General features: G+C 47.8%; 1 protein-coding gene and 1 long non-coding RNA gene across 3 annotated transcripts; both read left to right on the forward strand.

Moving 5' to 3' along the window:
• Positions 1–1388: 1388 nt before the first annotated feature.
• Positions 1389–26230, forward strand: SLC13A3 (solute carrier family 13 member 3). Of its 2 annotated transcripts, none has more exons than XM_027693833.1 (13): positions 1389–1517; positions 10720–10985; positions 11345–11508; positions 15292–15358; positions 16094–16279; positions 17165–17290; positions 19487–19582; positions 20893–20997; positions 21967–22064; positions 23327–23439; positions 23778–23939; positions 24279–24416; positions 25010–26230. In XM_027693833.1, exons 1-13 carry the CDS (start codon positions 1407–1409, stop codon positions 25193–25195), a joined length of 1818 nt encoding a protein of 605 aa, XP_027549634.1. In that variant the 5' UTR covers positions 1389–1406; the 3' UTR covers positions 25196–26230. The 2 variants fall into 2 exon arrangements, with proteins under 2 accessions (XP_027549634.1, XP_027549635.1); XM_027693834.1 differs by lacking the exon at positions 1389–1517 and adding an exon at positions 2310–2363.
• Positions 1626–2812, forward strand: LOC113972575. Its single transcript, XR_003535941.1, has 2 exons — positions 1626–1700; positions 2481–2812. It is a non-coding gene; the product is annotated as an uncharacterized LOC113972575 (long non-coding RNA).
• Positions 26231–27378: the final 1148 nt, after the last annotated feature.

Here is a 27378-nt window from a genome sequence, read left to right on the forward strand (position 1 = left end):
GGCGCCAGGCGGATGCCGGATCCTCGCCTTGCCAGCGGCCCCCGGCAGTGCCCGGCAAAAAGCCTTTGTGCCCGTTCTGCTGTTTGAAAAGAGCCGCGGTGCTGATGCCGTCACCCTTTAGCCCCTGCCCGGGATGGCTGCGGGGATTAACTGGTTTGTTACTATTTGTGCAAAATTATGTATGTGCCGTTAAGGAGAGGGAAGGGAATGGAGGAGGTGGATCCAGACCCGGAGCAGAGTCCACTCCAAGGCACAGTCCCGTCTCTGATGCTGGTTGTAACACCACACTCTTCCTCTCTAGTTTCTTGTCCCCTCTGTGCCAGTGATCCATGGTTTGTATGAAGAGGACAGAGCTTTCTGAGGTCTGCTTTTTATCCAATGCATTTGACTCCAACTTCCATGATGCTCTAGGAAGTAGTATCAAGGAGTAGTAACTCTTCAGAGAGCTGATTATTGGTGAAAGGGAAGGGTTTTTCTGTTGAACATGAGTTTTATACATCTTCCATATATATAGGGCCAATCTACCCAAGATTTCAATATGTTTGAAAGCACTCAAAGGATGCTGGTGAAGTACTAAGGATGCTATTTTGCTTTCCCATTTTTCTCCTCACCACCCAGCTGCACTTAGCCTCCAGTTGTGAGAGTCCAGGCGATGCAAAAAGCAGAGAGAAAACCCAGCTCCCTTGACTTTGATCTCTTGCTCATCTTGATAGTGCAGCAGCTCTGTCTCCTGGGATGTTTGCTGCTCCCTGCAGTCAGGTGGAGACCAGCAACCTCCTCAGTGTTAACTGAAGTTCACCGTGATCCGGGAGAGGGGATCCTGTCCTGTCCCATGTACTCCACCATTTTCTTTCCTATGACCCCGACACAGGGCAGAGCTGGCAGGAAAACCCTCCCTCAGAGTTCAAACCGGGCAGCTTTTGCGTTTTCTTTTCGACTCATGATTGAAGCATCCTTAAGGTCCATCCTGATAGGACACCCAGGGGATAATCATTTGCTCCTCGCTTGCTTGCTTGGGCTCACACTTGTGTGAGCCAAGACTTTGCCTCCTGCTTTTCTGCCATTTCCCGTGGCTCCATCCCGCTCCGCATCACTGACCTTTTGTTTGGTTGTGTTCGCTTATTTTTAATGAAAAAAAAAAAAGAGAGAGAAAAAAAGAAAGGCTGGGAAACCATTGAGATGGGGCAAAGGGGGGGATATAAGGGCTGTATAAAGGAGGGGGTATCGGGGATGGGGGCCGGTACAGCGGGGCGAGCTGCGGTGGGGCGGCGCGGGGGCCCCTCCCGGTGGGCGAGGCAGGGCGGGGAAGGGCGTCGGGGGTCCCTCCCACCGGGAGGGGGCCCCGCCCCGGCCGTTCCCGGGGGATAAAGCGGGTGCGCGGCGGCGGGCGCGGTGATGGGCGCGGGATGGCGGCGCTGGGAGCGCTGGTGAAGAAGGCGTGGAGCGTGCGGCGGTTCGTGGTGCTGCTCTGCGCGCCCCTGGCGCTGGTGCCCGTCCTGCTCAGCCTGCCCCCCAAGGTACCGCGCCCGGGCACCCGCGGGGAGGGAGGGCACGGGCCGGGCAGCGCGGGTGGGCACTGCGGGGCGAGCAGGGGACACCGAGTGGGATGCGCTGAGCGGGGACACCGACTGGGGGACACCAAGCGGGGCCACGGACCGGGAGCACAAACTCGGGGCGCCGAATCGGGACACGGACCAAGGGTATGAAACAGTGTTACACCCCGTGGAACTCAGCTCTGGGGACACGGATCGGAGACACAGCCTGGGTGCTCTGTGCCACATCTTGCCTCGGCCCCAAGAATATTCGGCTCGAGAGAGGGTCACCCTCCTGCCTGCCAGGGTTTGCCCGTGGAGGGAGGGGACCGCAAAGCCTGTGGGCTGCCACAGCTCCTCACCCTTCCACACCACCTCAGAGTTTGAATGGAGGGGACATCCTGGGGTTACTTCAAGTTTTTAGGGAGAAGAAGGGATAGACAATGTGAGCTGCTTGTTACTTATATAGACATTGGGAGGTGCAACGAACTTTGGGTTCAGCATCAGCTCAAGCTAAGTGGCACTAACTAGTATCTCTTGCTGGCACCCCACTGCCTTGTTCTGGTTTTCATTGGTGGTGCCCAAATGGCAACTGGAGACACGGAGGCGAGGCAGGTCTATGGGCAGCATCCCCCAGAGAGGGACTGGCAGAGCTCAGGTAGAAGGTAAGTGCCTGGCACTCTGAGACTGCCTGGCATCGCTGTCCCATCCCCTTATGGATGGGAATGGCAGGGGGAGAGGGACCTGCAGGGCTGGGGAATGCCACGGAGCCACGAGTGCCACCTACACCCCTGTGGGTGACTCCTTTGGTGCCGTATCCAGAAAGGTTTTGTGAGTGAGATATTTGTGGTGTTTTGTAGGTGTGGAAAGACCGTTCTCCTGTTAAGGTTTGTACTTTAGCATGTGCATTAGGCTGCGCATTAAGCAACCTGTTGCAAAACTTTGCAGGCTGAAGGATTTTTGCAACTGTCCCACATACACATCTCTTGTGCACCAGGAGCCTCTGAGCCTTGTGTGGAAGTCCACGGGACAGTGAAGTCACTGTGGAATTTTGTGCCGTTGACTTCAGTGCGGGCAGGATTTCACTCTTACATTCTGACTCAGATCCATTTGAGAATGACTTTGTTTACATCTGACAATAAATACTGATCGGTACTTAGTGAGTACAGGATAGTTCAGGTGCTGTAAGGACGCAAAGTTGGCACTGAGTCTGTACAGCGTTTGTCAGGTGAAACTGTTTCATTTGAGATACAAAATAAACGTCTGAAATTAAAAAATAATATAGAATGATCGTTGCTTTATTTAATGACTTTATATTAAAAGAGAAATTTATTTGGATTTAATCTCCCTTTGTTTTTCTATTTTACATTATTGGCTGAGTTCTGAATAGGACTATATTAAATGTCTGCCTCAAAGAGCAGAAAGCACATTGCACAAGAGGTATTTAATTACTTTACCAATTCATAAGTGGAGAGATAATTACATTTCTAGGTTCATTTACAATAACTGAACAAATGACGTCAGGTATGTTTAATGATATCTTGTTTGACCTTGGCAACTGTAAAGTTGTGAGATATGGTTAGAGGGTGAGGAGATGCACCGATCATACAGTGCAAGCTTGTGTCTGGACCGTGCAGGGGCTATTTGTGAGAATAAATCACAGATGAACCTGGTTCTGTGGGAAGATCTAAATGCTCAGTGTACTGGTAGAAGTGTATAGTGTCACACAGGCTGTGGAAAGATTTGGGTTCAGGAAAGTGATTTCTCCACATGTACAGAAGAAAATGTCTCTGCTAGTCCTGTTCACATCCACTCCACTGCTGCTGATCACTCTGGGGTGCGATCCAGGGAGGACCTCATGCACAGTCCAGTCTGATCAATGCCGGTTTATCAAAGGAAAAATGGTGTTGGGAAAGGGGAAGTGTTTGCAGCTGAGGGGGTGGCAAAGCAGTGGGGCAGCTGTGGGCAAGGAAGGAGACCTTGGCAGGGCTGGCTGCTCTGCCACTCGCCTGAGGGGTCTGTTCTTTCTTTTCCATGGGCACTAAATGCATTACTGGTGGTAGCAGTGAGACTCTCTGGTACCTCTGCTGGTTCCTGTCTAACTCTGATGCTCCCGTGGGTGTTAACCATGTTTCAAGCAAGTCCAGCTGCAGCTTCCACAACTTCTCCCAGAGTCTGGAGTAGGGGTGAACCTGTAGCTGTGAGCTGCTGTACACAAGTGTATCTGTTCATATTCAGGGGTCAATGATTCATCCACGGTTTCAACACTAAACTCTCTCACTTGTTCAGCAAGAAAGGAAACTTGCTGTTGCATCAACAAGGGATTAAGTTCTGACGTCTGGAGCTTGCTTGACCCTCCGTCCACAGCCCGAGCCGAGGGGGGCTGTGGGAGAGGAAGGAGCAGGTTACGCTTTTACCCACAGTGTGAAAACACCAAGGGGGAGGAACAGGCGAGGAGTCAGCAGGCAGGGGATCAGGGGTGGCAGAGTGTGGACGTTCTCCTGGCGCGTGATGGGAGCCGCGTGCCCTCGGCTGCGCCCCTCGAGTCAGGAGCTTTGTCCCGGCGCGCCCTGGGCAACCACGTCCCAAGAGCTGCTGCTGGTGTTCCACTGACTGGGCTGCTGCTGGTGTCACTGGGAGCCTGTCCCAGGCAGGGCATCCAGGGAAAGCAGGCTGGGGCAGGAGGAGCTCCTGGGTGAGGTGGGGTCACTGTAACCACCGTGATGCTGCTGAGTGCTCACACGTCTGAAACTCAGGAGAGCTGGATGGGCTGGAGAGCCCCATATTCCTGCTGGGATGGTCACTGTGCTACCTTGCAGGGTGTGAAAGAAACTGGTAGGAGATGAGAAGCAGCGAGGCTCAGCCTTTGCTGGTCCCAGGGTGAGGTTTCCCTTGTGGAAAGGCATCTTACAGGCACCTCTGCAGTACTTTCCTGCTCTGGGAATGGTAAAATATATTCCCATGTCGTGTCACCATTTACCTTCTCCCCACTGGGGTGCTCAACAATTTTAATTCCCCAAGGGACTGCCACCATAAAAAGCCAGCTGAGCTTTGGCTTCAAGGGCAGTGTTTCACTTGGGTCTGAAGACCAAGAAATCTTGACTTGAAGCTGATATAACAGAGAACCACAAATAGGATGTGGCTTCTTGCATTAGTGTGTCCTTCTGAGTGACACCCTGTGGTGTGGGTGCACTGGGTCTTCCAGTGAAACCTGCACCGAGGTGACATCTCCCTAGAGGGAAAAAAAAATCCTTTGAGAAAAATCATCCATTAATTCTGGTCTTGCTTACTGCAGATGGACTCCAGCATTCACATCTGCAAGCTGCAATTAAAGCTCTGGCTGGCTTTCACCCTGCAGTGGTTGTTCTCCAGATCTCTGTGTGAGTCCCTTTGCAGAGGGACGGTGACAGGGCTGGCACTGGTGCTGATGTGATGTTAATTGCCCTTGTTTTTGTTTGATGCCCTTTGTAGGTTGCAGTTGTGGACAGAGAGACTTGCATAAGTGCTTTTGTCTGCAGCCTCCTTTCTCTTAGGTAGAGAAATGAAATTTCTGCTTTCGTGAGTGGGTCTGGCAACAACCTCAGGGTGTGCTCCCCAAACCATGGCTGGAACAGTGGCTCGTGCCTGTCACATCAAGCAGCAAAAGGAAATGCTCTGTGTGGAGCCTTCTCTGCACGAGGGTCTGGGTGTCACCTTTCACTCCGGGTGCTGCTGAAATGGCTGAATATTTGTCCCGTGAGTGGAAGTGCCTGTGACCCCCTGCTCAGAGGGCTGTGAATGATTGCAAAGAGCTGGAGCAGGGCAGGAGGGGCTGGAGGAACTGTTCTGCTGGAAGGGGCATGGGGGGCACTTTTAATGAGCTGTGCAAAGAGCTTGTTCCAACAGCTTCTAATGAACTCAATGTCTACAGCCTCTTGGCTTGGTAACAGCTGAGGCAGCCAAATCTGCTAAAAGGAGCTCTGAGCAGGCAAATAGGGCCCAGTGCCTTCAGAGAACAGACTTGACTTCCTTGGTGGCCATAGAGCAATTTAAAATTAACTTGGATGTAATGAGTCCTCCTGGTTAGAACAAGGAGACTTTAAGAACTTCCAGAAGAAAAATTACATTGCTTGCTCTGGAAAGCAAAGACTGTGAAGGGCGGCTTTGTGGGGAGAGGGGGGATGCAAATGTAGGCAAGTGGGGCTGGGAGCAGGGTGTCCTGCAAGGTGGAGTGGAACTGGATCCTGGACTGGAGAGCACAGCAGGAGCACAGGCAGGCAGGGAGCAGTGTAGGGAGCAGCCTGGCGGGAGAAATAAGTGGTTGTAGCCTGATTACACGTTTCATACGCAGAGTCCATCTCTGCTGTGTACGTCCTTGGTGGTTTAGAAAGGCCAGTTTCACAAAACTGGAAGCAGTGATCAATTAAAAGCTGAGAGGAAGAACTTCAGTGGGGAAAGAGGGGTGACCACTGAAAGCAGGGTGACTACCTTTTATCATATGCACTGTGAGCTTCAGTTTGGAGAGAGGGCAAGCCTGGAGAGAAGCGAGCTGGCACAGGGAGGATGTGAAAGCAGCAATACTTGGGTGGGGGGAAAGGGAAGTGGACAAGAGTCAATATTAATTGGATGCTGAGGACCACAGAAAACATGTGGTCATGTTTTATGATCAACGATCATAAAGGTCTTTTCCAATCTCAACAATTCCATGATTCGGTGGAAAGGAAGAACTGAGGAAGAACACACTGGACAGAGTGTTGAGGGTGCTGAGTGTAATGGTGTGGTACAAAGGAATCCAACCCATGGTAATCTGTTGCCAGATGCAGAAAAAGCTATATTTAGTGAAACATTTTTGTTCTGTCCTCAGCAAAGTGCTCGTAGTGCAGTCCTTTAGCATAAGAAGTTGACTGATAATAAAATATTTTTACTGTGACAGTGACTAAAGAGAAGTTAAAGTACATATGTCCAACCCTGGCTAGTTTAAAATCCACAGGTTTAAGTAGCTTCCATACCATAATTTTGTAAGAGCTGCCTGAGGAGTTTTGTGAAAAGTAAATAATAAAGCAGGTGCATTTCTACAAGCCCCAGGGTGGATGGAGATCACCAGGAATGCTGACCACGGGTCAGGCTGATTTGTAGCCCCTCGTTGGGAAGCAGATTCCAAAAAGAGGTGTGAGGCAGCAATATGTAACATTGAGATGTCACATCTGAACATGTGTAATATGTTCAATATTTAATTAGTTGGACACAGCAACTGGCCTGGCTGCCCACAGCCCAGAGGGTTAAGATGATATCTGTGTGTATGGGACACATGTAGGTTGAGCAAGAGTAGTGTGAGTCTACCAGGCTGCTGTTTGCTGGGGCAGTGGCTTTTTGCCACACACTCAATTTGCCCACTTTATCTGAGCTTCAGCTGTCCTGTTTTAAAACAGAGAAAATTCTTGTGGTTTTGGGTTTTTTTTCAACTACAAAATACTTCAAATAAAAGTTTAATTAGCTTTTTGTCATTTTAGCAGAGCAAAACAGGTTCCCTGAAGCTCCTTGTGTCACTGGCCCCTTTCTAGCCACTCTGGAAATAGCTGGTGGGAGCAAAACGACTCCACTGGCAGGAAGGCTGGCAAACAGGGCTTGGGTTAGGTCCAGATTACATAATGTGTACAGGAGCTGGGTTAGCAGAAATCAGATTCACACATCCATCCCACTGGAGAGCAGGCAGTGGGAGCGAGGGGGCCACTAGCACAGTCACAGCTGTGACTCGAGAACACTCAGTGATTTTTGCACCAGGCAGTTCTGTACACCGCAGGTAGAACGTTCCTTTGTGGTGGTGGTGGGACAAAAGGGCTTAAAAAGCTCCGATTCATCCAAAATATCTCTTGGTGTTGGGATCGGGGTCCTGGAGGAGCCCTGTTTGCCCCTTGTTTGCCTGGGTGGGGGTGGTGAGGCTGCGATGACCACGTAGCATCCAGAAGTTGGTGGGGGGAAAAACCCAAAGCTTGGCAGTACCAAGGCAGGGCTTCTCTGAGCACTGAGTCTGCCTGGTGGGGAAGCTGTGGGCACTGGGTCTGATGGAGAACAAGGTCCAGCTCAGGATCCTGGTGGCTGGCAGTGGGGCCTGATGGCTCATGCATGTCCTGGTGCTATGTCTGGGTGAGCCAACTCGCCTTATCTGACCTACATTCCCTGCCAGAACCTCCTTTCCCTGGGCACCTCACCTGCCCTTCCTGGAGACCTCCAGCTCTCCTGCCCACAGGAGTTTGCCTCGTGGCTTGGCTTCCTCTGCCACGGCTCAACAGGTCCCCCAGTGTGGAAAATCTCCAGTGCTTTCAGTGTAGCAAAGACAGGATCTGTGTCTGGAGGGGCAGAGGTCAATCCCAAGGCTCTTGAGCAACAGGAAGAAGAGCTGCTGCAGTCCAGAGCCATCAGCACTTCCCTGGCAATCATTAAATGGTTATAAAATTAACCCAATCACAAGACCTATTTTAAAGTTCGTACGTGCCACTGTTTTTCCCCCTGAACTTTGATAAACTAACGGTTGAAAAAAATAAATACAAAGCTGCAGGGAGATGAGAGAAGTACAAGGAGTCTGACAGGGATGCAGCCAAGGGATTGAAGGATAAAGATCATGTGGGGGTGATGGTGCCACTCACAGCAGCAGCTGCAGCTCAGCTCATCCTGGGGCAGCCGTGGCCAAATCCCTAAAGGACCATTCTCCTGACATTTGTTAGCATTTATTGTCTGTGTGCTAAATAATCATACTGGGCACCGGGGGCATTAATTAATTAACATTTGCAAAATATCTTGAAAGCAAAAAACTTTCAATGTCATATAGAGTTTGGTTCAATTTTATTAATGGCTTTACTTTTTTTTTGTTGTTTTGTTTTTTTTTGTTTTGGGAGTGCTTGGTCCAAATCAAAGTTTTATTCTGAAGTGGTTTTGTTCATTTTTTGTTTGATGATGGTCCTATTTTAAATTAAATACTTGTTTATTATATGTGCAGTTTGTCCTCTTTTGGGTAGAATAAATTGGAAAAACAGCAGTGCAGCTTTCTTCAAGTGATCTGCTGATGACCAGTACAGGTTTCAGAAATTCAAGGAAACCCTCCTAATAGCAGTTCTTTCTGCCCTGTTTCAGTTTTACCCCTTGGCTTTTGATCTTGCAGTGAAGAGGAGTTATTAGATTCATGCTGTATTTCATTGCAATGTTTTCCAGCACATTTTCCATACACTAGAGAATAAATATCCATTACTTATAATTAGTTTTCTAAATTGTACTTCATCTATTTCATAATGTCAATTAAAGCCTTCACTGATATGCTCTTGTTTCAAGGCACTGTTAAATATTTTCAGTTGCTCTACCCCTGTAAGAAGCAAAGTGTCTTTATTTTGAAGTTGACTTTGGTACAACTTTTCTTCCAGGAAACGGAAGAATATTTTGCCAGTGGGAGAAAACAAATTATTTATACAGCCCTTAGAGATCAAATGGAAAAGGGCTTAATGAGAGCAAAGCAATTTCTTTGGTGTATAAAAAGAACCAGAGTAAAGAGGAATTATCAGTTGCCACAGGAATGAAATCACTAATCTGATGTGCAAACACTTTAAAACATGATCCCTTATTTTTGCAGAGTTTGGCTCTGCCAGGTTTGCTGCTCTGGTCCTGCTGGTCTGGGGGAAGTGAAGGTGGCAGGTCTGAGCTGGGAGCCTGAGGATTTTACTTCACACTGTCTCGTATGTCATTTTACTGGGATCTAAAATTAGGTCTGAAAGCGTTCTTTAAATCCAGATCTTGGGAACTTCGTGTGAAGCTTTGGCACCACTATAATTAATGTATGGAGAAAAAAAAAAAATCAAGTTGTGCTCAGCTCTGCAGCATTCACATTTCCACGTGCACTGAAGTGCTAGAGCAGTACTGGCAGAACCACTTGTAAATGCAAAGCCCAAGTGCTGAAAGCAAATCACAAATTCTGTCATTTTGGCCACTTTTCAAACCCTCACTGCAGATGTATTGAAGGATAAATCCATGTTGGTTTTGACCCCGCTCAGCCCAGGCCTGCAGTGGGTTGTATGTAGGTGGTGGCTGTGCTGCACCCTCAGGCACTGTGGCTGAGACCATGTTATCCCCAAAACTCAGCTCCCCACAGCCCCCGGCCCACGCTGTTCCCAGCCATGGCAGGGAGCAGAGCCATCGTCTCCCTCGCAGAAACCCAGCGAGCCCAGACCCGATCCAGGGCAGGAAGGTCCCAGCAGAGGGACAGAGGTGCCTTTGAGTAGCAATTCAACCTGCTCGACAAGCTGGAAAAGTGATAAAATAAATAGTTCCGTGGCTTCCAAGTGATTCTCAGCTGTTATTTATAGTGCTGAGGGCACTCTGCCACACGGTCACTGACAATATCCCTGGTGACCGAGCCCGGCTCTGGTGCTGGGCTCCCCCTGGGGCTCTCCCCTCCTGGGCTCGGGGCCGCTCCTCGGACTTCCTTCCATCTCTCATTGCTTTGGGCATGACTGCCATGACAAACGGCTCTGGTCTAGCTTGTGCCTCCTGGGGGATGGATGGATGGATTCCCGCTGTGGCCTGGGGGCACTGGGTCTCTGCCAGCCTTGGCCCAGCCAGGGCAGTGCAGGGCAGGGCGAGCTCCCTGCCCGCAGGAAGCTGTGTGACACCACGGCACTTGATTTACTGATTTCCGCGGGCACAGGGATGGGTTGCCATGGAATGGTTTCTCACAGATCTCTCGGGAGGCTCCGATCCAAGAAAAGAAACCTTTCTGTGCTCTGCCTATTGCAAATGTGGGGAATGTGCATCTCCCAAGGCTGTTTGTCCATAGCCATGCAGAGCACGGTCTGTGGAAGCGGGAGGGAAAGCACAAACATTAAATAGGTCAGATACTGGGACACCTGAGGATGTTATCAGCACGGCCTGCTGAGGATTAGACCCCAAACATGGCTCTCCAGAGGTTACTTGGTTGATGCCCCTGTGTACTGCCACCCAAGGCAACCAAGGAGGATTTGGGTTTTTCTGTGATCTCAGGGAGTCAGCCCAAGTCCTGAATGCCTACGCAATGCAGGGGGGAAGATGTTGTACCCGATGGAAATGATTTGGGAGGAATATTATATCCTTGAAGGAGTAACTGATGCATTTTGCTTGTCTAACTGCCTCTAAGTGACAAAGTGCCTCTGTAATGCCACGTCTCGCTTCTCCTCTCCTCCTTTTGCAGGAAGGAAGATGCCTCTATGTGATCCTGCTGATGGCCCTGTACTGGTGCACCGAGGCACTGCCCTTGGCCGTGACGGCTCTGCTGCCCATCGTCCTCTTTCCCTTCCTGGGGATCCTCCCATCTAACAAAGTTTGCCCACAATACTTTTTAGACACCAATTTCCTCTTCCTCAGTGGCTTAATCATGGCCTCGGCCATCGAGGAGTGGAATTTGCACCGCAGGATCGCGCTCCGGGTCCTCATGTTGGTGGGAGTCCAGCCAGCCAGGTGACTACGGGAGCAGGGGGATCTCTGTGGGGGATTGTGAGCTGCAGGGGCTGGGGAAGCTGCTGGAGTGGTCCCTAATGCAAGTGTCTCCCATACTGGGGGCTGTCCACACCCCCTTTTCTCCAGCTTATTGAGTTTGTTCAGCTGTTTCCCTCTGCTCAGAGGCCGTGGAGCACAGGGAGAATCATTTGATTCAGCCCCGTGTTTGTGCCCTGTCCAGTTACAGGATGGTCTCAGAGGTCCTTTTTGCTATTGGTTTTGTTATCCCTGCTCGTGAGCTGTTCCTCCTGTAGCTGTAATGTGTCAGAGAACTTGCCAAACTGAAGATATTCAGCTTTTCCTTTTTTTCTCTCTTCCAGACTAATTTTAGGGATGATGTTGACAACGTCTTTCCTGTCCATGTGGTTAAGTAATACTGCCTCCACTGCTATGATGCTTCCAATTGCAAATGCAATTTTAAAAAGCCTCTTTGGGGAGAAAGACACATCTAAGGATTTGAGCAGGGAAAATGAAGAAAACCAAGGTAATTGAGACAGGGCAGTAGCATAAGCCAGCTGAGTGGATTGTGGATTTGCTGCCATCAAATACACCCCATTTTATCCACCTCACTGGCACAAGTACCATGTTCCTTAGCCTGCAGCTCAATCTCAGTGCTGGTCCCACTTTCATGCACACTATTCCCAGGGTGGAAGAGTATAGGCATAAAACTCCTTTTTATCCTGCCCGTTCCTCATGTCCTGCAGGAGGAAATGCTTATGGGTTGCCCAGAAAACCAGGAAGCAGCAATGCCCAGCCAACCTGCCCCACAAACCTGCTGCTGGCACAGGTTAAAGTCCAGCTCTGTGGCACGGTGGGATTTGTAGGGGTGCCTTGCTGAGGGGATAGCAGGAGCCAGGGAGGGCTGCAGGCAGGGCAGATGATGAGTGCTGTGCAATGGTGCAGGGACAGGCTGGGTCCCTCCCTGTGGCACACAGGGCTGCCCTGTGCTTGGGGCTGGTGCCTTCTCCTCTTGTTTTCCTGTTTGTCCCCCCGTGAAACTGGAGCCTGAGCTGGAGAAGAAAGCGAGGACTCAAGGGAAGGCTGGCAGGTTAAATACCTGTTCATTAAGTGCTTTTTGATTTTTCCATCTTGATGCTACTCTTTGGTGTCATTCCTGAGCAGGCCGTGGACAGGCTGGGTTAAGGGCATGTGGTCAGGTAAGGACTTCCTCCAGCCCTCTCATTTACCTCTGGGCTTCTGGCAGGCAGTGATGAGAAACAGCAAGCCACAAATGAAGTCCTGAAGTCCCCTTGGCAGCTATTGCTGATAGCTGGAGCAGTAGTCACAGCTTCTCCTTGCACTAATTAGTAATTCATCTGTCTCTGTGATTTAAAAGCAATGGCTTCTTGGTTCCCACTGAGTCCTAAGGCAGATAAATGAGTCCCCAGAAGAAGACTCAAACATGCACACTCTAATAAAGTTATAATTAATCATTCATCATTAACATCTAGCAATCATGAGATATTTGCACTCCAGGTTGCTTTATCACATTTACTTTATGAATTTTTGACTGTTCACATCTCTATTAAAATCAACCCCCTGACTTTCTTGCTATGATTTCCTGTTCTGTAGAAGCATTGTGTTTTGTCAGTCTGCTTTTAACCTTCTTGACCTCAATCTCCGAAATTATTTGACTGTGTAGTTGTGACTGTAAATACAGCAGAGTTTGGGAACACATAAAAGGAAGATGCCCCCTTGTCCTAGACACTGTCAAGCACAGAATTAGCATCCTTGACTCACAACACTTGCAGTGGTGAGAGAAACCAGAAAAGGCAAAGGGAGAGGCACTCAGGTAGAAGAATAAATAAAGTGATGCTTTGCAAATATCATGGGATGGTGTGATGATGTATTTCTTTTTTGAGGTAGAGACTTTCAAAAGTCAGGGCTGTTGCAGTTAGGTTTTTTTCACAGACCTGATGAAACCTTGCTGAATGTAAGAAACAAGCATTTGAGGAAAAGGTATACTTGTTTCACAGTTCTACTAAGTTTTTATGATCCAACTGAATTATAATCTGTGTTCCAAAAAAGACATTTATTTGCTGAGAGGGCTGTATGTGGAAGACAACTTGTACAATGGCATATGATAAGGTCAGTTTGCAAATCAACTTGGTTTCATAACCCTGTAGCAGAGTCCAGGAGATTAAAAAATACTTGGGCGGCTAAATATAATAATTAAAAATATATTAAAGAATGTGTCATGTAAAAGCATTTGATTTTCTAAAGAAATCTCAACAAGGGTATGAAACCAGCTTTGTGAAGGGCTTTGCTTACACACACAGTGCCAGAATTTGAGTGATCTCTGATCAGTTGGTCACATTTTTTTCCTGATGAGAGAATCCAAAATTATCTACAAAGAGCATATACCTCTAAGGTATATGAGGTATTTTGGTGAAATGGCCACAAGAATCCTCATTCTGCTCTGTGAGAGGTGTGAACAGCCAGATCCAACCTCAGTTATCCTTGATCTCTTCTGTCTTATGGATTTGTAATCATTTTCAATTCCTTTTTACGAGTTTCATAGGAAAAGCTCTGCAGTGTGCCTGGCTTTTCTTTGTGTAGTTACCTTTGCAAACCTTCCTTGAGAGATAACTCACAGATGGTCCTGGCCAGATGGGATGGGAGTTTGGGCTTAGCAGGGAGAGAAAGAACTGAAAAACGTTGAGGTAGAATGAAATATGTCTTTGCAGAGCCAGGAGTAGGCTTGAGTTGGGACAGGAGTGTAAGAGACCTTGGACTAAATGCATTGGAGGATCAACAGTCAACCACAGGTTAATGTTCATCCTTCTAATTACATCCCTTCATCGTGGCAAGGTTGGGATGAAAGCTCAGCATGTGTGTGCCCAAGCCAATTAACTCCAATTCAGTAAATTAACCACGTGTAAAACATGACATTGCAAAAATCCTTGGTTCACTGGGCTGGAATGAGCTCGGTGTCTTTGGCCCACACATGAGTGAGTCCAGAGACTTTGACCGCTGGCTACTCTCCATGCCCTGCTTTAGGTCTCTGGGGCATATTGGGTAGAAGAGGATGGTAGTTCAGGCTGAGGAGGGGTGCAAGGAAATTTGGGAACTGCTGGGGTGGCAGCACCAGGAATTGGGCTCTGCATGTAGTGGCCTGCAGAGCCCAGGGACGTGCAGGGACACAGACCTCAGGACCCAAAAACATGCAGAGAGCCCAAGGGAAGGCAGCAGAGCCAGCTGTGATGGGGAAGAGCCACCTGGGCTGAAGATGGATAAAGTCAAAAGTGCTGCAGTCCTGAGAGGAACATGGAAAATGGGGGTTGATAGGAGGTCAAGCCATGACTGCAAATGCCATGAGCCTTAATGTCAGGTCTGGTAACAAAGGATGATTGTATTGCATTTCCATCTTTTGATTTCGGAGTTCTCCCATGTGTATCTGTGGTTGAGTGGCGTGCAACTCCCAGTTTACTGCCAGAGAGCATTGGTGAGACTGGTCAAAATATCCCTTTCCTCAAGGGCTCCTGAGTCCTGCTTGTGTTCCCTGTGGTTGGCAATGAGGAGGACAGCGAGGCAGAGCCCATGTGAAGTATGCAGGAGGGTCCCTGGGAACTGGGTATGCAACAGAGTCCCCCTGGGGTGACCCTAAACTTGTGCCAGGGGCTGGCTCAGCCTGTGGGGTCTGTCATTTGTGGAGGGGATGATGGGCTTGGAATGGTCCTTGCTGCCAGGGTGGCTTTTGGAGGACCTGGTACAAAACCTAATCCCCAAATATCTTTAAAGAGAGAATCTTTATGGTGATTGCACTGGATGTCTACAGGGGGTAAAATTCTCATCCCATGAGAATGAAGCTCAATGACAGGAAGAGCTCCTGCTGTACCCTGGGGAACCTGCCTTACAGATACATCAGGCCCAATAGTGTTTCTTCCTAGGAATGACTTATGGTTAATCCTCCCTCCAAAAAAACCCCACCTCAAACCCATGACTTGATAAAGGATGCCCTGAAACTCCTGACTGTGTTAGAAGATCCCAAAGCCTGACCTGTGGCAGAAGTAGTAAAGGGACCAAGTGCCTGTGGGTGTCAGAGGAGGAGCTGGTGCTGTGGTGGGACCGGAGTGCTGGCAGGAGGAGATGGGCTCGTTCATCCCTGCCAGGTGCTCCTGACCCCATCCCCTTGGTGTGAGCTCACCCTTTGTCTGCACAGCCCCTCCTCTAAAATGGTAGTTGTTTCCTCTGTCCCTCTGTTTGGGTCAAGGAGAATTTTCTAGATGCTTTGAACTGTTTTAAAGTCCTCATCTTTCTTTTTCAGCATCTTTACAGCAGAATAAACTTTACACTGTACCAACTGAGATGCAGTTTCTGGCAAGTACTGAGGAGTAAGTTAACTATAAAGTTTGTATTAGAGAGTTGAGAGAGAATTATCCCCTGAGCTAGACCAAGTTTTAGAAATTTAAAATTCAATCATTGCAATGTTTTGATTATACAGAACACCCCAGTCACTAGCAGCCTGATGACAGAAACCCTCCTCTGTGTGCCCAGCATCCCTCTGCATGTCCAAAACATTGCAGAGGTTTTTTTCAGCCACTCTGACATCATAGCCAGAGGTGTCTCCTGCTGGGGATTTTGGCCTTGGTTTTCTCAGGAACATCAAATGTGTGAAGTTGATGATGTAAACCAACCCCCCCCCCCTCAGGATTTACACACTGGTGATGGCCCTGCTTTGATAACAAGGATGGGAAGAAAGCATCTTTTCAGGGACACGGGAACAGATGTTTCTTTCCTCTCAGTGCTATCAAATGTGAGGTGTTTTTCCTTTTAACAGTCCTGTGGACTTTATGCTCAGGGTTACAAGTTGCTGAGGGGCTGGGCAAGGCACAGGCACCCTCAGCTCCTCCAGATGGGGGGTGCTGGGGGTGCTCTGCCCTCTGCAAGGCTGCTGGTCCCACGTGGGGGTTCACCGAGCAGACCCCTCTGCAGCTCAGGTGTCCTTGGGGACAGTGTTAGCTTGGATTTCTAAAAACTGGGAATTTTCCTTCTGTCAAGGCTCTGAAGTGGTTGCACTGTATTTAAACCAGGGCTTTCACCGGATTCTCTTTTGGACTATTTTAAAGCAAAGATCTGTCGGAGGAGAAGGAGATTTCCAGCGATGCTCTCTCAGACTTAAAGAAAGAGGAAGAATACAAAACAAATATATGGAAAGGTTTCCTCATCTCAATCCCATATGCAGCCAGCATTGGAGGTACAGCAACGCTGACGGGAACTGCACCAAACCTCATCCTTCTGGGACAGCTGAAGAGGTATAGGAGGCTATCCTGGGGAGCTTTGTAAATCCTGGAAGACAGAGGCATGTTGTCCATCCCTGTAGCCAATTCCCTTCTGTGCTGAGAGCTGGTCTGGAAAAGTCATGCTGCTCCAGAACATTTGGGAAAATGAAAGCAGAGAGTGGTTGCAGTAGCCTTAGCTGTAATAAGCAGGTTTCCCAGTGTAGCCAGGCAGGCTGTCAGCCAAACTGGAGCATATGTGCCTCACCTCATTGATGCTCTTAAACCCACTGAATTTAATGGGACTTGACTCCGTGCCTGCAATTAACCTGCTAAGTGTTTTGATGAAGCAGGCTGTGCAGTGTTTTGTGAGCAATTATAGCTACTGCTGCATGGTAGAAAGAAAAATAATGAACCCACTACTTCTGGCCTGTTTTCTTAGTTATAAAAGATTCCTCCTATGTGCACAGGAGCAGAGATTTGTGCCAGCCTAAGTGCCCACAGATAGTTCTTAACTCTGCTGGCCTCTGTAAAGAAGTACCTGCAGCCTCTCCTGGGCACTGCAGCATCCCTGTGAGGTTCATGTTCAGACTCTTCAGCAGTTGTTGTAGCAGGGTATAATCCTGGGTGTCCAGGAGTAGGAAAGCACTGAAGAGAGATTTCCAGACCTTCCCTTGCAGGCTCACACAGCAGGGCAGGGTGAGATGGGGGTGGCAGGGTATCCTGGGGGGTTGTCCCAACACAACGCTCCCACATCTCCTGGTGCCCAGATGACTCCTAAGGCACACCCAGCAATAGTTTTTAAATGCACAGTGGCAGGTTTGTGGGATATTTCGCTGCTGATTTCAGATGTTTGCTTACCCATAAATGCAAGGCTTGCTTTCCCTTCTTGCATTAACTTGATTTTTCCCGTTTGCTTAGTTATTTTCCAGAATGTGATGTGGTGAACTTTGGTTCTTGGTTTATGTTTGCATTTCCTTTAATGCTGATTTTTCTTCTCATGGGATGGCTATGGATCTCCATCCTGTATGGAGGAATTAACCTGAGGTAAGTTGATATGCACTATACTATCCTATAACTCATCTACTTTTAAAAAGCTGATATACAATAGAAAAGTTTTAAAGATATCTCATAATTACATATACTTTATCCAACTGAAATACATACGTGTACAGAGTATGTATTATATTCATTCAGTTAAACATACAGTTTTTAATGGTTGTTTTACTGCCTGAACTGGGTCTGCGGAGGTCAGGGGAAGACTTTCACTGGAAAAAAGAAAAGTAGGATCTAGCTTGGAAGACCAGGATGAAATCTTGGTTCCCCTGAAATAAGAAGTAAAAATCTCCTAGAACATACAAGAGCCAGATTTTGTTTCTGGGGCAGAAACTTGGGTTTGGAACAGATTACTTCACAACAGGGCTTAATTTTACAACAACGTGTTAATCTGTAACTGAGAATAACATGTTTTTCCAGTAAATCTTTGCTGGATACATGCAACCCCTGGTGTACAGGACTTAAAATAATTGCAGCATTGGCATGCTGCTCATGTGGAGCCCTTTTTACCCCTCCACACTGTCATGTGTGATAGTAACAGGGACAGAGTCCTGCTTCCTCCGGGGACCATACAGAATTTGTAACATTTAGAAAAGTCTGTAATTGTTATTTTGAGTTTAAAATGCAAATGGTGGGGAGAGATGGGGGGAGGAGAGAAGAGGACAGGTGTCCAAATATTTACACTGTCTCAGACGCAGGAAAAAGAAATCAGTGGGAAAGTTTTAATCCAGAAGATGCCAAAGGCCAGTCCGTAGCTTGCTGGTGGGGCTTCTCAGGAGGCTCTGTGTGCTGCCCTGGGATGCTTGGCTGGCTGAGACCTGCTCTGCTCCACATCACATGCCCAGGGCTCGTGGAGTGTGGAGCCTGAATTCCCGTGTCCTGTGGTGAGGGCTGGGGCATTGTCCCAGCACAGCCCCCTGACCATCAGGTGAGGGAAGAGGCCAAAGCCCCTGGTGAGATGCAAAGTTGCTCTTGGGCTTGGAGAACGTGATGCTTTGTGTTTTGTTTGGCCGGTCTCTGCCAGCACAAAGCCCGGCTGTATTGGGATAGCTGGGCCAGCGCAGATACCAGCATTCCCCAGGGGCAAGGCACGTGGAAGAGACACTGCAAAGCTCCACAAGTACAGCCAAGGCTCCACAGGAGCCTGTTGGGATGTTTTGGCTGTGATGACTCGGGGACAGGGGCTGGACTCTCTCCTTGGTGTCTGTCTGCAGCACAGCCCAGGCTCCAGCAGCAGCTCAGCTTTGCTTGAATCCAAAAGGCATTAAAAGCCTCAGGTATGGGCTGGCTGAGCTAAGACTGCTGTTAATAACACCACCCCCTCCAAAAAGAAAAACAAGACATCGAAGGGGCAGGTAGAGCTACTTGAGGTGCAGGAGCTTCTGAATGATCATCCATACAGAAGATCCAGCCACGATATCCCTTTGAAGCAGTAAGTGAATTAAGGAAGGGCAGGCACCACAGGGATGGGCAGATGCATCTGATGCAGAAAATTGGGTTTGTAGGTTTAATCAAGGTCACAGGCAGAGTTAGAAACAAGGTTTATTATCACGGGGTGTGATGGGAGATGCAGTGTGAGATATGAATATATCACTTGTATGCACATGGTACAAAGGAGCAAACAGTGTGTGGTCAGTGTAGCCGGGCTAAGAGGCTTAGCCAGGAGCACATTAACATTCCCGGCCACTTAGAAATTCCTCACATTTTTGTTGATCCTCAGCAGCATCCTGGGATCACTCAGGAAATTACAAGTGACTTGAGAAACGAAGGGACAGATTCATTTTCCGTGTCACCCTATCCCTGCTCTGCCCAAGTAGGTAACTGCCAGAGACAAGGAATGTTGGGGCTTTCATCTGGCAATCACAGCCCATGCTGGAGGAAGCAGCTCAGAATTCAAATGAGAGAAGTCCTCACCTCTGCAGGGTCTCCTTGGTATGAATGCAAAGACAAAGGATGTATAAAATAGGGCCTTATTGCCTTTATCTCACCAGAGACCTTCACCGTTAGTCTTGATAATCTGAAGATAACACAAACTGAGCTGCCAGAGATGTGCAGCTCTTTGGACCTTGCAGAGCAGGCACTGGAGAAGCACACTGAGTCATGAATGTGCTGCAGTAGAAAATGCAGCATTTACTCCGTGTCACATATGTCAGAGGTATGTAAAAATGTAACTGTGTTTCTTGGCAGGGGCTGGAAAACAAAAAAGTCAAATATAAGAGTGGACGCAGAAGCCCGAGCCAAGGAAGTGATAAAGGAGGACTATCAGAAACTGGGTCCAACAAAGTGAGTCGTAAAGTTGGGATGGAAATGAGAAAGAAATTGAATGGGTTTGGAAACATCCTGTCTTAAGAGTGGAGGTCTGCTGAGAATGGGGTTTCTTTAGAAGGAAATTGTACCTGTATTTCCACTCAGCCCATTTGTGACATGCTGGAGTTTGCTTTTTGCATGCTCCAGCCTCTTCCCCTTCGCTGATGCAAATAATTACAAACAGCAGCTTGCACTCAAATCTTCTCAAGAACGACCTTCTTATTATAGAGGGAATTCATGCTGGGTTGTTTAATTACTGCTTGCGATTTTTCTACTCCAGGAGCAAACCCAGTCCTGTGCATTAGGTGCTAACCAACACAGTCTGAATTTCCAAGGTTTGTGAATACCTGTCCTACAAAGCAGGAGGCATTTTCTCGAAAGGCTGGTGAATCCTATGATGGATATGAATCATATGGATTGTGGATATACTTTAAGAAATCTCAAAGTATACGGAAAGTAGTCAGATCCATGTCATGGAATACATTATTTTTTTCTGAATAATTCCTTCATCTGTGTTAGTTGGGTGAAAACAGAAAAAGCTGATGCAAATTGCAATGATGGGGATCATATTTTGAAGAACAGCACCAGCAGAAGGAAACATGAGTTTTAGACTTGGGAGAAATGTCAAAAAGAGGGGGAGGAGCAGGAAAAGTTGAATATCTCTAGAAATCAGCCCCTGGATATGTCCAACCAGCCACTGATATTCTGGTCAGCCAGGGCTAGTGAAGGTTGTTGAAACTGTAGGTTTTATCCTTAAATGATCTGTGTTTCCCCATCTGTAAAATAATATTTTCATACTCAGGGCAATACTGTGAAGATTCAGCAATGTTTGTGTCGTGCTATTGACATTGTAATTATTGCTGTTGTGTGGAACATGGAGTGGCTCTTCAAAGACGATTGTCTGTGCCTGTGCTGTAAATGAAAGAAATTGGTTTATTTGTTCCATTCAGTACATTATCAAGCAACCTGCAAAATGTCTCTGAAAGAATCAAAGTCCCACTTTGAGATCTAGGAGTGGGCAAGTCCATTAAGCTGAGCTCTACCAATTTGATTAGCAGCCCCATAACTAAAAATCAGCACAAGCCACCTCTTCCCAAAGGCTGATATGCCCCTCCTTGTGCTCAGAGAGATTTTAAACATCTATTCCAATGTTTCACTGTGGTTGTTTTTAGAAAACCAGCCTCCCTTCTCACCCAACCTGCTTCAGCTGGAGCTGGATACTTGTCCTAGCTTGGATCCACCCCTTTAGCACATCAGCATTTTAACCTCATTTCTTTTCATTTCAGGTTTGCAGAACAGGCAATTTTCTTCTTCTTCTGCATGTTTGCAATCATGCTGTTCTCCAGGGATCCCAAGTTCATTCCAGGTTGGGCAAGCTTGTTTGCACCAGGGTAAGACTTTATTTTCATTTCACTGTCCCATTTTTCAATAGCATTTCCAAGTCATTGAGATTCCTGGGTTTCTGATTGTACTGCTTAACACTATTACTCAGGATTCCTGGAATAAATTAAACTGAGAATCAAGTAGCAGAGCTGACTTTGCTTCTGTCTCCTAGAGGAGGTACATGAAGCCAGTGAGAAGTTGGGATGTGTCTATCTGAGGCCATCCCTAGGACTTAATGTTGAGAATGCTGTTTGTAGGTACTTTTACAATGAAATACTGAATTCTTTATGCAATACACCGATTTCACTGGAGGTCTGGAGACTGAAAAGAGATGGCAGGAGGTGACCCCTGGGTGCTGTCCTGTCTGTTTGGCAAGCTCCTGTCCCTGTGACATCCATACCATGGGAAGATGAATGGATACAGCAGCCGGGGAATGCTAAAGCTCAGAGAAGGTGTTGCTGTTTCTTAACAGAAGAGACCTTCATAGTTTTGTCGTTTTGCCAAATAAAGCCCTAGTTTAGTAAATGATTCCTTAATATAACAAAGTAGTTACAGACTTTTTCTTCATCAGTTAACAGCTCCATACAATCTAACACATGCTTAAGCTCTTTACTGGATGGAGTCTGAGAGCTTGAGCATTTTGCAAAGAGCTCATCTAAATAAGCTGGTTTGGGCTCTGCCTCTCTTCCTCCCTGCAGTGAACTGAGGAAACTCCACAATCAGAACAGCCAGAGCATCAGTGTGGTGGGAATTAGATCTTGGTTTTTACTTTTGTAGGGCAGCTTTTCTGGGGGTTTCACAGCCCACCATAGAAATGCAGCTCAACACGGAATTAAAAAAGAAAAGAACAGTGAACAAGGAGCATTGTTCAAACCAGATGGAAACTTGTAATCTTCTTTGGTAAATCCCTGTTCTCATAAACTTTGTAATTCTACAGGCTTGTGCTTCTTACATGTGTCTCTGCTGCTTTTGGACAGGTTTATCTCGGATGCAGTTACAGGAATCACCATTGTGATTATACTGTTCTTCTTCCCTTCACAAAAGCCTTCCTTCAGGTGGTGGTTTGACTTGAAAGGTGAGCAGGAGACCCCTCTGGGCAGGGACTCTGTGCTTGCCTGTGTCCTGGCAGGGCAGGCATGGAGCAAGAGCCAAGATAATCCCCCCTTGGACCTGCCCCAGTCTGCAGCAGCAGCACTGGCTGTCTGGAGCAGCGTGACTTGAAGGTGCCATTTGATCCTACAGAGGCTTTTTTTCTGCAGTACCAGGAGAGCTTCAGCAATCATTGCCCTGCTGCTGATAGCAGGAATGACTCAGTTGCTCATGTAGCTGTCAGGGGTGATGCCATGGTGGGGTAAAGCAAACTGAAATCAGTGTTGATTGACTGTAGCAGACCTGATTGTGGAACAGAGATTTGGTGGCTGACTCCCCAAAAGCTCCTGTCCTTTGAGGGGAGCCTGAACATCTGAGAGGGCAGAACTGGGCTGGTTGTCCATACTCAGAAATAGGTTCACCTCCTCAGTTCCTAGAATGATTTAGAATTTAAACTCCTAAAGCTCAAACTCTCCATCAGGTTTTGGTACCAGGAGCCTTTTGCTGTCTTGAGTCTGTTCTCTTGAGTTGCAATGAGATAAAAATTTTAATTCATTAGCCTCTTGGAATAAGAGATGGTCTTAATGTGGAGAAGCAGCTGATGAAGGCCCTTTGCAGATGATGGAGCATTGCCTGGGGTCTGTGGGAACAAAATACCGTCTGCTCTGAGTCATGCACATTTGTTGTGTTGTCCATACACAGGAAGATGTTTAATCAGGCCTCCTGTGGATAAAATATGTGCCCTTGTTCAACAGAAAATTACAGTCCCATTAGTGCATCCTTCCATATGACAGAGCTCACTTCATCACATATTAAGAGAGGGCCTTCAGGGGAGATGAACTCTCTGCTATAAAAACTCACTGGCTGTTGAACGACAAGTGGAAAATTAATAACATCTTTGTAATTCAAATGGCAGAAAATGTCCTCCTTCCACAGACTCCCATCTGCTGAAGACAATGTTTATGTTACAGAGAGAAAATTAACCTGATATTAAATGTTCCCTCAAGAAAGCCCCAAAGAAAACTTTAATGCTAGAATTTCTTTTCCCCTTTTTTTTTTTAAAGATATGATACAATGTTAAATGGTCTTTTAATTGTCTAATTTGAGAGGCTCCATATGTATATTTTATCAGCACCTCACAGTTAGTGAGCTTCAGTGCTGCTGTCAAGGCCATGATGTCATTCTGCTGGGTGATGACTGATGCTCCTCTTTGGGTGGGTGTGACATGGGGCTTTCCTCTTTGTCTAGCACCAAACACAGAGACACAGCCCTTGCTGACTTGGAGAAAGGCCCAAGAGACCGTGCCCTGGAACATCATCCTGCTGCTTGGAGGAGGCTTTGCCATGGCCAAGGGCTGTGAGGTGAGACCCACCACAGATGCCACATGGCAGTCATCCTGCCCAGCAGGGTTGGATTTTTATCATGGTGTCACTCGGGGTTCTCTTGGCTCTGGGAAACTTGTGCCAGTGGAGTCACCACACTCAAAGGACACGTTTCTCAACCCCAAGTGTCAAAAACACACAGCAGATAACTGAGGAGGTTACAACTCCTTGCAAACTGCTTGCTGTCAGACACCCCGAGGACACTGCGCGGAGGGGCTTGCGAGGGTCTCGTGTGTCCTTTGCTGTTCTAGGAGAGGACCACTTCCCCTGCAGGGCTGCAGGAGGACGACTCTCCTTTTTGCTGTCCCCTTCTGCAGGAGTCTGGTTTGTCTGTGTGGATTGGAGGCCGCCTGCACCCCTTGGAGGGGGTGCCCCCGCCCGTGGCCGTCATCCTCGTCACGGTTGTCATCGCCTTGTTCACGGAGTTTGCCAGCAACACTGCCACCATCATCATCTTCCTGCCTGTCTTGGCAGAGCTGGTAAGGTCGTCCCATGGCAAGCCCAGCTGCTCCTCTGGTGCCCCCCCTTGCCCTGCCCCTTGGGTGGGCAGGTTTGTGTGGGGTCTGTGCTGGGACAGGCACTGTGTAGTTCTCCTGCTCCTGGACTTCAGGCACTTCAAAATCCTTGGGAGCAACAAAGCAAGTGCCTGTAGCACAACATGGACACTGAAGGATAACAATCCTTCAGACATGATTATTTATGACAGAGTGTGGGACAGGGCTCCCTATGGTGCACTGGCTGTTTGCATTCGTTGATTCATCTGTCTGTGACTCCAAATCCCCAAGGTGCCATTTTTTTGTTCCTTTCTGTTTTTCCAGGCAATTCGTCTGAAAGTAAATCCTCTCTATTTAATGATACCAGGAACTATAGGATGCTCCTATGCATTCATGCTGCCAGTCTCAACACCTCCTAACTCAATTGCATTTTCTTCTGGACATTTGATGGTCAAGGATATGGTAAGTTCTTTTGGACACAGAAGATGCTGAAAACAATCAGCCTGAGTGTTTAAAAAGGGGATTTTCTGGATTGTTAAAAGTTCAATATGTAGTGAAGTCAGAAGACAGATGTCTGATATTGTTCTTATCAGTGAAGGCATAGAAATGTGGAAGGTGCTTGTATGAAGTTTGTCTTTGTGAAATTTGGAGCCACCATGGCTCCAAATGGTGACAAAAGTGGTCTTGAATGTGCTCAGCTTCTCCCAAACCCTGCTCCTGTTCATCTAGTCTCAGCAGCTCAACTTTCATAGGTTTCTGGATGCAGGAAAAGTTCCCCAGCTCAGTGAAATAAAGCTTATGAGTAAAATTAGGCTTAGTCCCGGTTCCTGCTCACATTCCTGAGGCTGAACAGATGTTAATGTTTTTGATGGATCAAAGCTTGGTAAGCATCTGCAGAATGGCCTTTGTGGCTTAAAGCCTGCTTAAGATGTTGCTAATATTAACGGCAATGAAGCCTCCCGTTTTTATAATGTTTACATTCAAATAGCTTCATGCTTCACATGCTGTAGATGTCCAGTCAAAACTCAACAGTTGTCTTTGTATTTCTTTTGTAGGCAAGAACTGGGTTGCTCATGAATCTTATGGGAGTTCTCCTTCTTAGCTTGGCTATGAACACATGGGCCAAGAGCATCTTCCAGCTGGGGACCTTCCCTGCTTGGGCCAACATCCATGCAGAAAATGCCACCTCACTTCTGACAGCTGTAGAAAATGTCACTTTAAGTGCACTAAATAAAATATGAACAAAGCCACCCCCGGGGAAGGACTCACTCACTTAGGACTGGGGCACTGGAATCGTCAGAGTATGCACAGGAGGAAAAGCCACGTGGCTGCTCACACTGTGTGGGACCTTCTGGTTCAAATTTATTTTTAGAAACACTGGTCAGTGTCACAACATCCATTTGTTATTTTCTCTGGAGATCTTTCCCCACCTTCTGCAGGTACAAATCTGACTCTCCCAGAGTCCTTCTGTCATAGGTGGTTGTTAAGCGGACCACCCGTAAGCATCGAGCATCTCTGGGTAGATGCCTGTCCCCCCATGAGAGCTGGAGAGCTTTGCTGCTCTGGCTTCTGATACCCTACCTCGTTTTGGAGAGCAGCCCTGGGAACAGGGTGGAGGCAACTGGATTATTTATGCACAACCCAATGTGAGTGAGTGTATCAGAGCCTGGCCGGGGGGAAGGCGGCGTGGCCGGGCGCTGCTGGCAGGATGTGAAGGATGGGGCCTCACTGCCATCTCACGAGTGATTCTCTCATGGAGGATGAAGACTATCTCTTCAGGTTTGTGTGTGAAGGGAGGATTCAGGAGATGTGCTGGTAGGACTCGGTGCATTGCTCCATGCTTTGGAAACAGGAAGGCAACAGTTTGTTTCCAAATGTGTTCAATGTTTTGAAAACCTGGGACAGCGATTGCTGCCCGGTTCCTTGCACTGAGTACACAGATGGGGGTTTGGGACCAAATTAATTTCTGACGTAACTTTGGACATTGGTGGTGTTTCACCATTGGTAAATGTGGCCAGTCTTAGGTTTGTGAGATTGACTCACTCACAAATGACCCGCTGAGTCACAGGTCAGTGGACAAGTTGCATTGGAATATTATTGACATTTCTGAAAAATAGGCTTTGATTCTTAACGTCTTTTTAAATCAGATTGCTTGGGTACTTTCAATGAAAGCATTGCAAATTGACTGTGATTTTAATCACCATTTTATCCAATTCTTTTTGTTTTATTTTCTGTAAGAATCTAAAATATTACATTTAAACTATCAGTCATTGAAACAGATGATTGAATGATAAACAGTCTGGTTCTTGGTTTAGGGTAGGTGAGTGACTGGATCCCTGTGCTGGGACAGGTTTCTCTGATGATGTAAACTGGTGGAGATGACAAGGTGAACTGGCCCAGAGTAGGGATCCAGTGCATCCCCCCTGCTCCTGTGCTGCTGATAACCCCCAGGGCCAGGTGGGAGAACTGGCAGGGTGATCTCACCAGCCACAGCTGCTGCTGCAGGGGGTTACCCTATGGGGGTTACCCTATGGGGGTTACCCTGGGGTCAAGTGGCAGGTGAGGACTTGAGGGGGTTGTACTAAAATGGCCAAAACCAATTCAATATGGAATTTTGATCAATAGAGTTAAAAGAAAAAAAAATCCTTAATGTTCAACAAAATCTTTAATGATTGTGGAAAACGTAAAATAAAGCACATTTGTTAGCACATCGCATCGTCCTGTTTGCTCTGTAGGCTGAGGGGAGAAAAGCAAAGCCTGAGTCTCCCCCTGCCTCAGCTTCACCCCTGATTTGGGCAGGAGGGAGGAGCAGGAGAACAGTGAGGTCTCCCTACTCGTCTGAGCAAGACAGAGCCCTGTTGAGCAGCTGAGGAATGGGAAAGCCCCTTGCCCAGCATCTCAGGGCTGCTCTGCCAAAGAGCCTTTGCTGGGCAGACCCCGAATCGCTGTCCCGCCTGGCTGGGCTGGGCGGGGGCACTGTCGTTCTGCATGGATGATCCTTGCCGCGCCTTAGTGAAGAAGGGCTGAATGGGGAAGGGAAAACTGCTCCCTGCACTTTGCTTTCTCAGCCAGCTGTCTGTGAGCAACACAGGATTGCTGTGCTGGGCCAGGGAACAGGCTGTGCCCTGCATGGCCAGTGCTGCAAGAAGGAGCCCCCCTGTCCTGCTGCCCTGCACCACTGGAGCTGCTGCTGCTGCTGCTGCAGGGGATCCACCTCAGTCACTGGGACAGAGCTGCCACTGTCCCTGCAGCCTGGGGGACAGACAGCAAGGGCCTTGGGATTGTCTAATTCTGAGGCTCGAAGGGTAACATCCAGTCCAGCTCCGTGGCAGACATGGGGGTCACAAGTTTACTTATGGTCTCAGCTCTGTTTTAGTGCATCCTCATCAAATCCAGGAGGATGGTTTTTTACTTGGGCTGGAAA

This window comes from Neopelma chrysocephalum, unplaced genomic scaffold (assembly GCF_003984885.1).
Source record: "Neopelma chrysocephalum unplaced genomic scaffold, ASM398488v2 Primary Assembly neopelma1_94, whole genome shotgun sequence".
NCBI classification, from domain to species: domain Eukaryota; kingdom Metazoa; phylum Chordata; class Aves; order Passeriformes; family Pipridae; genus Neopelma; species Neopelma chrysocephalum.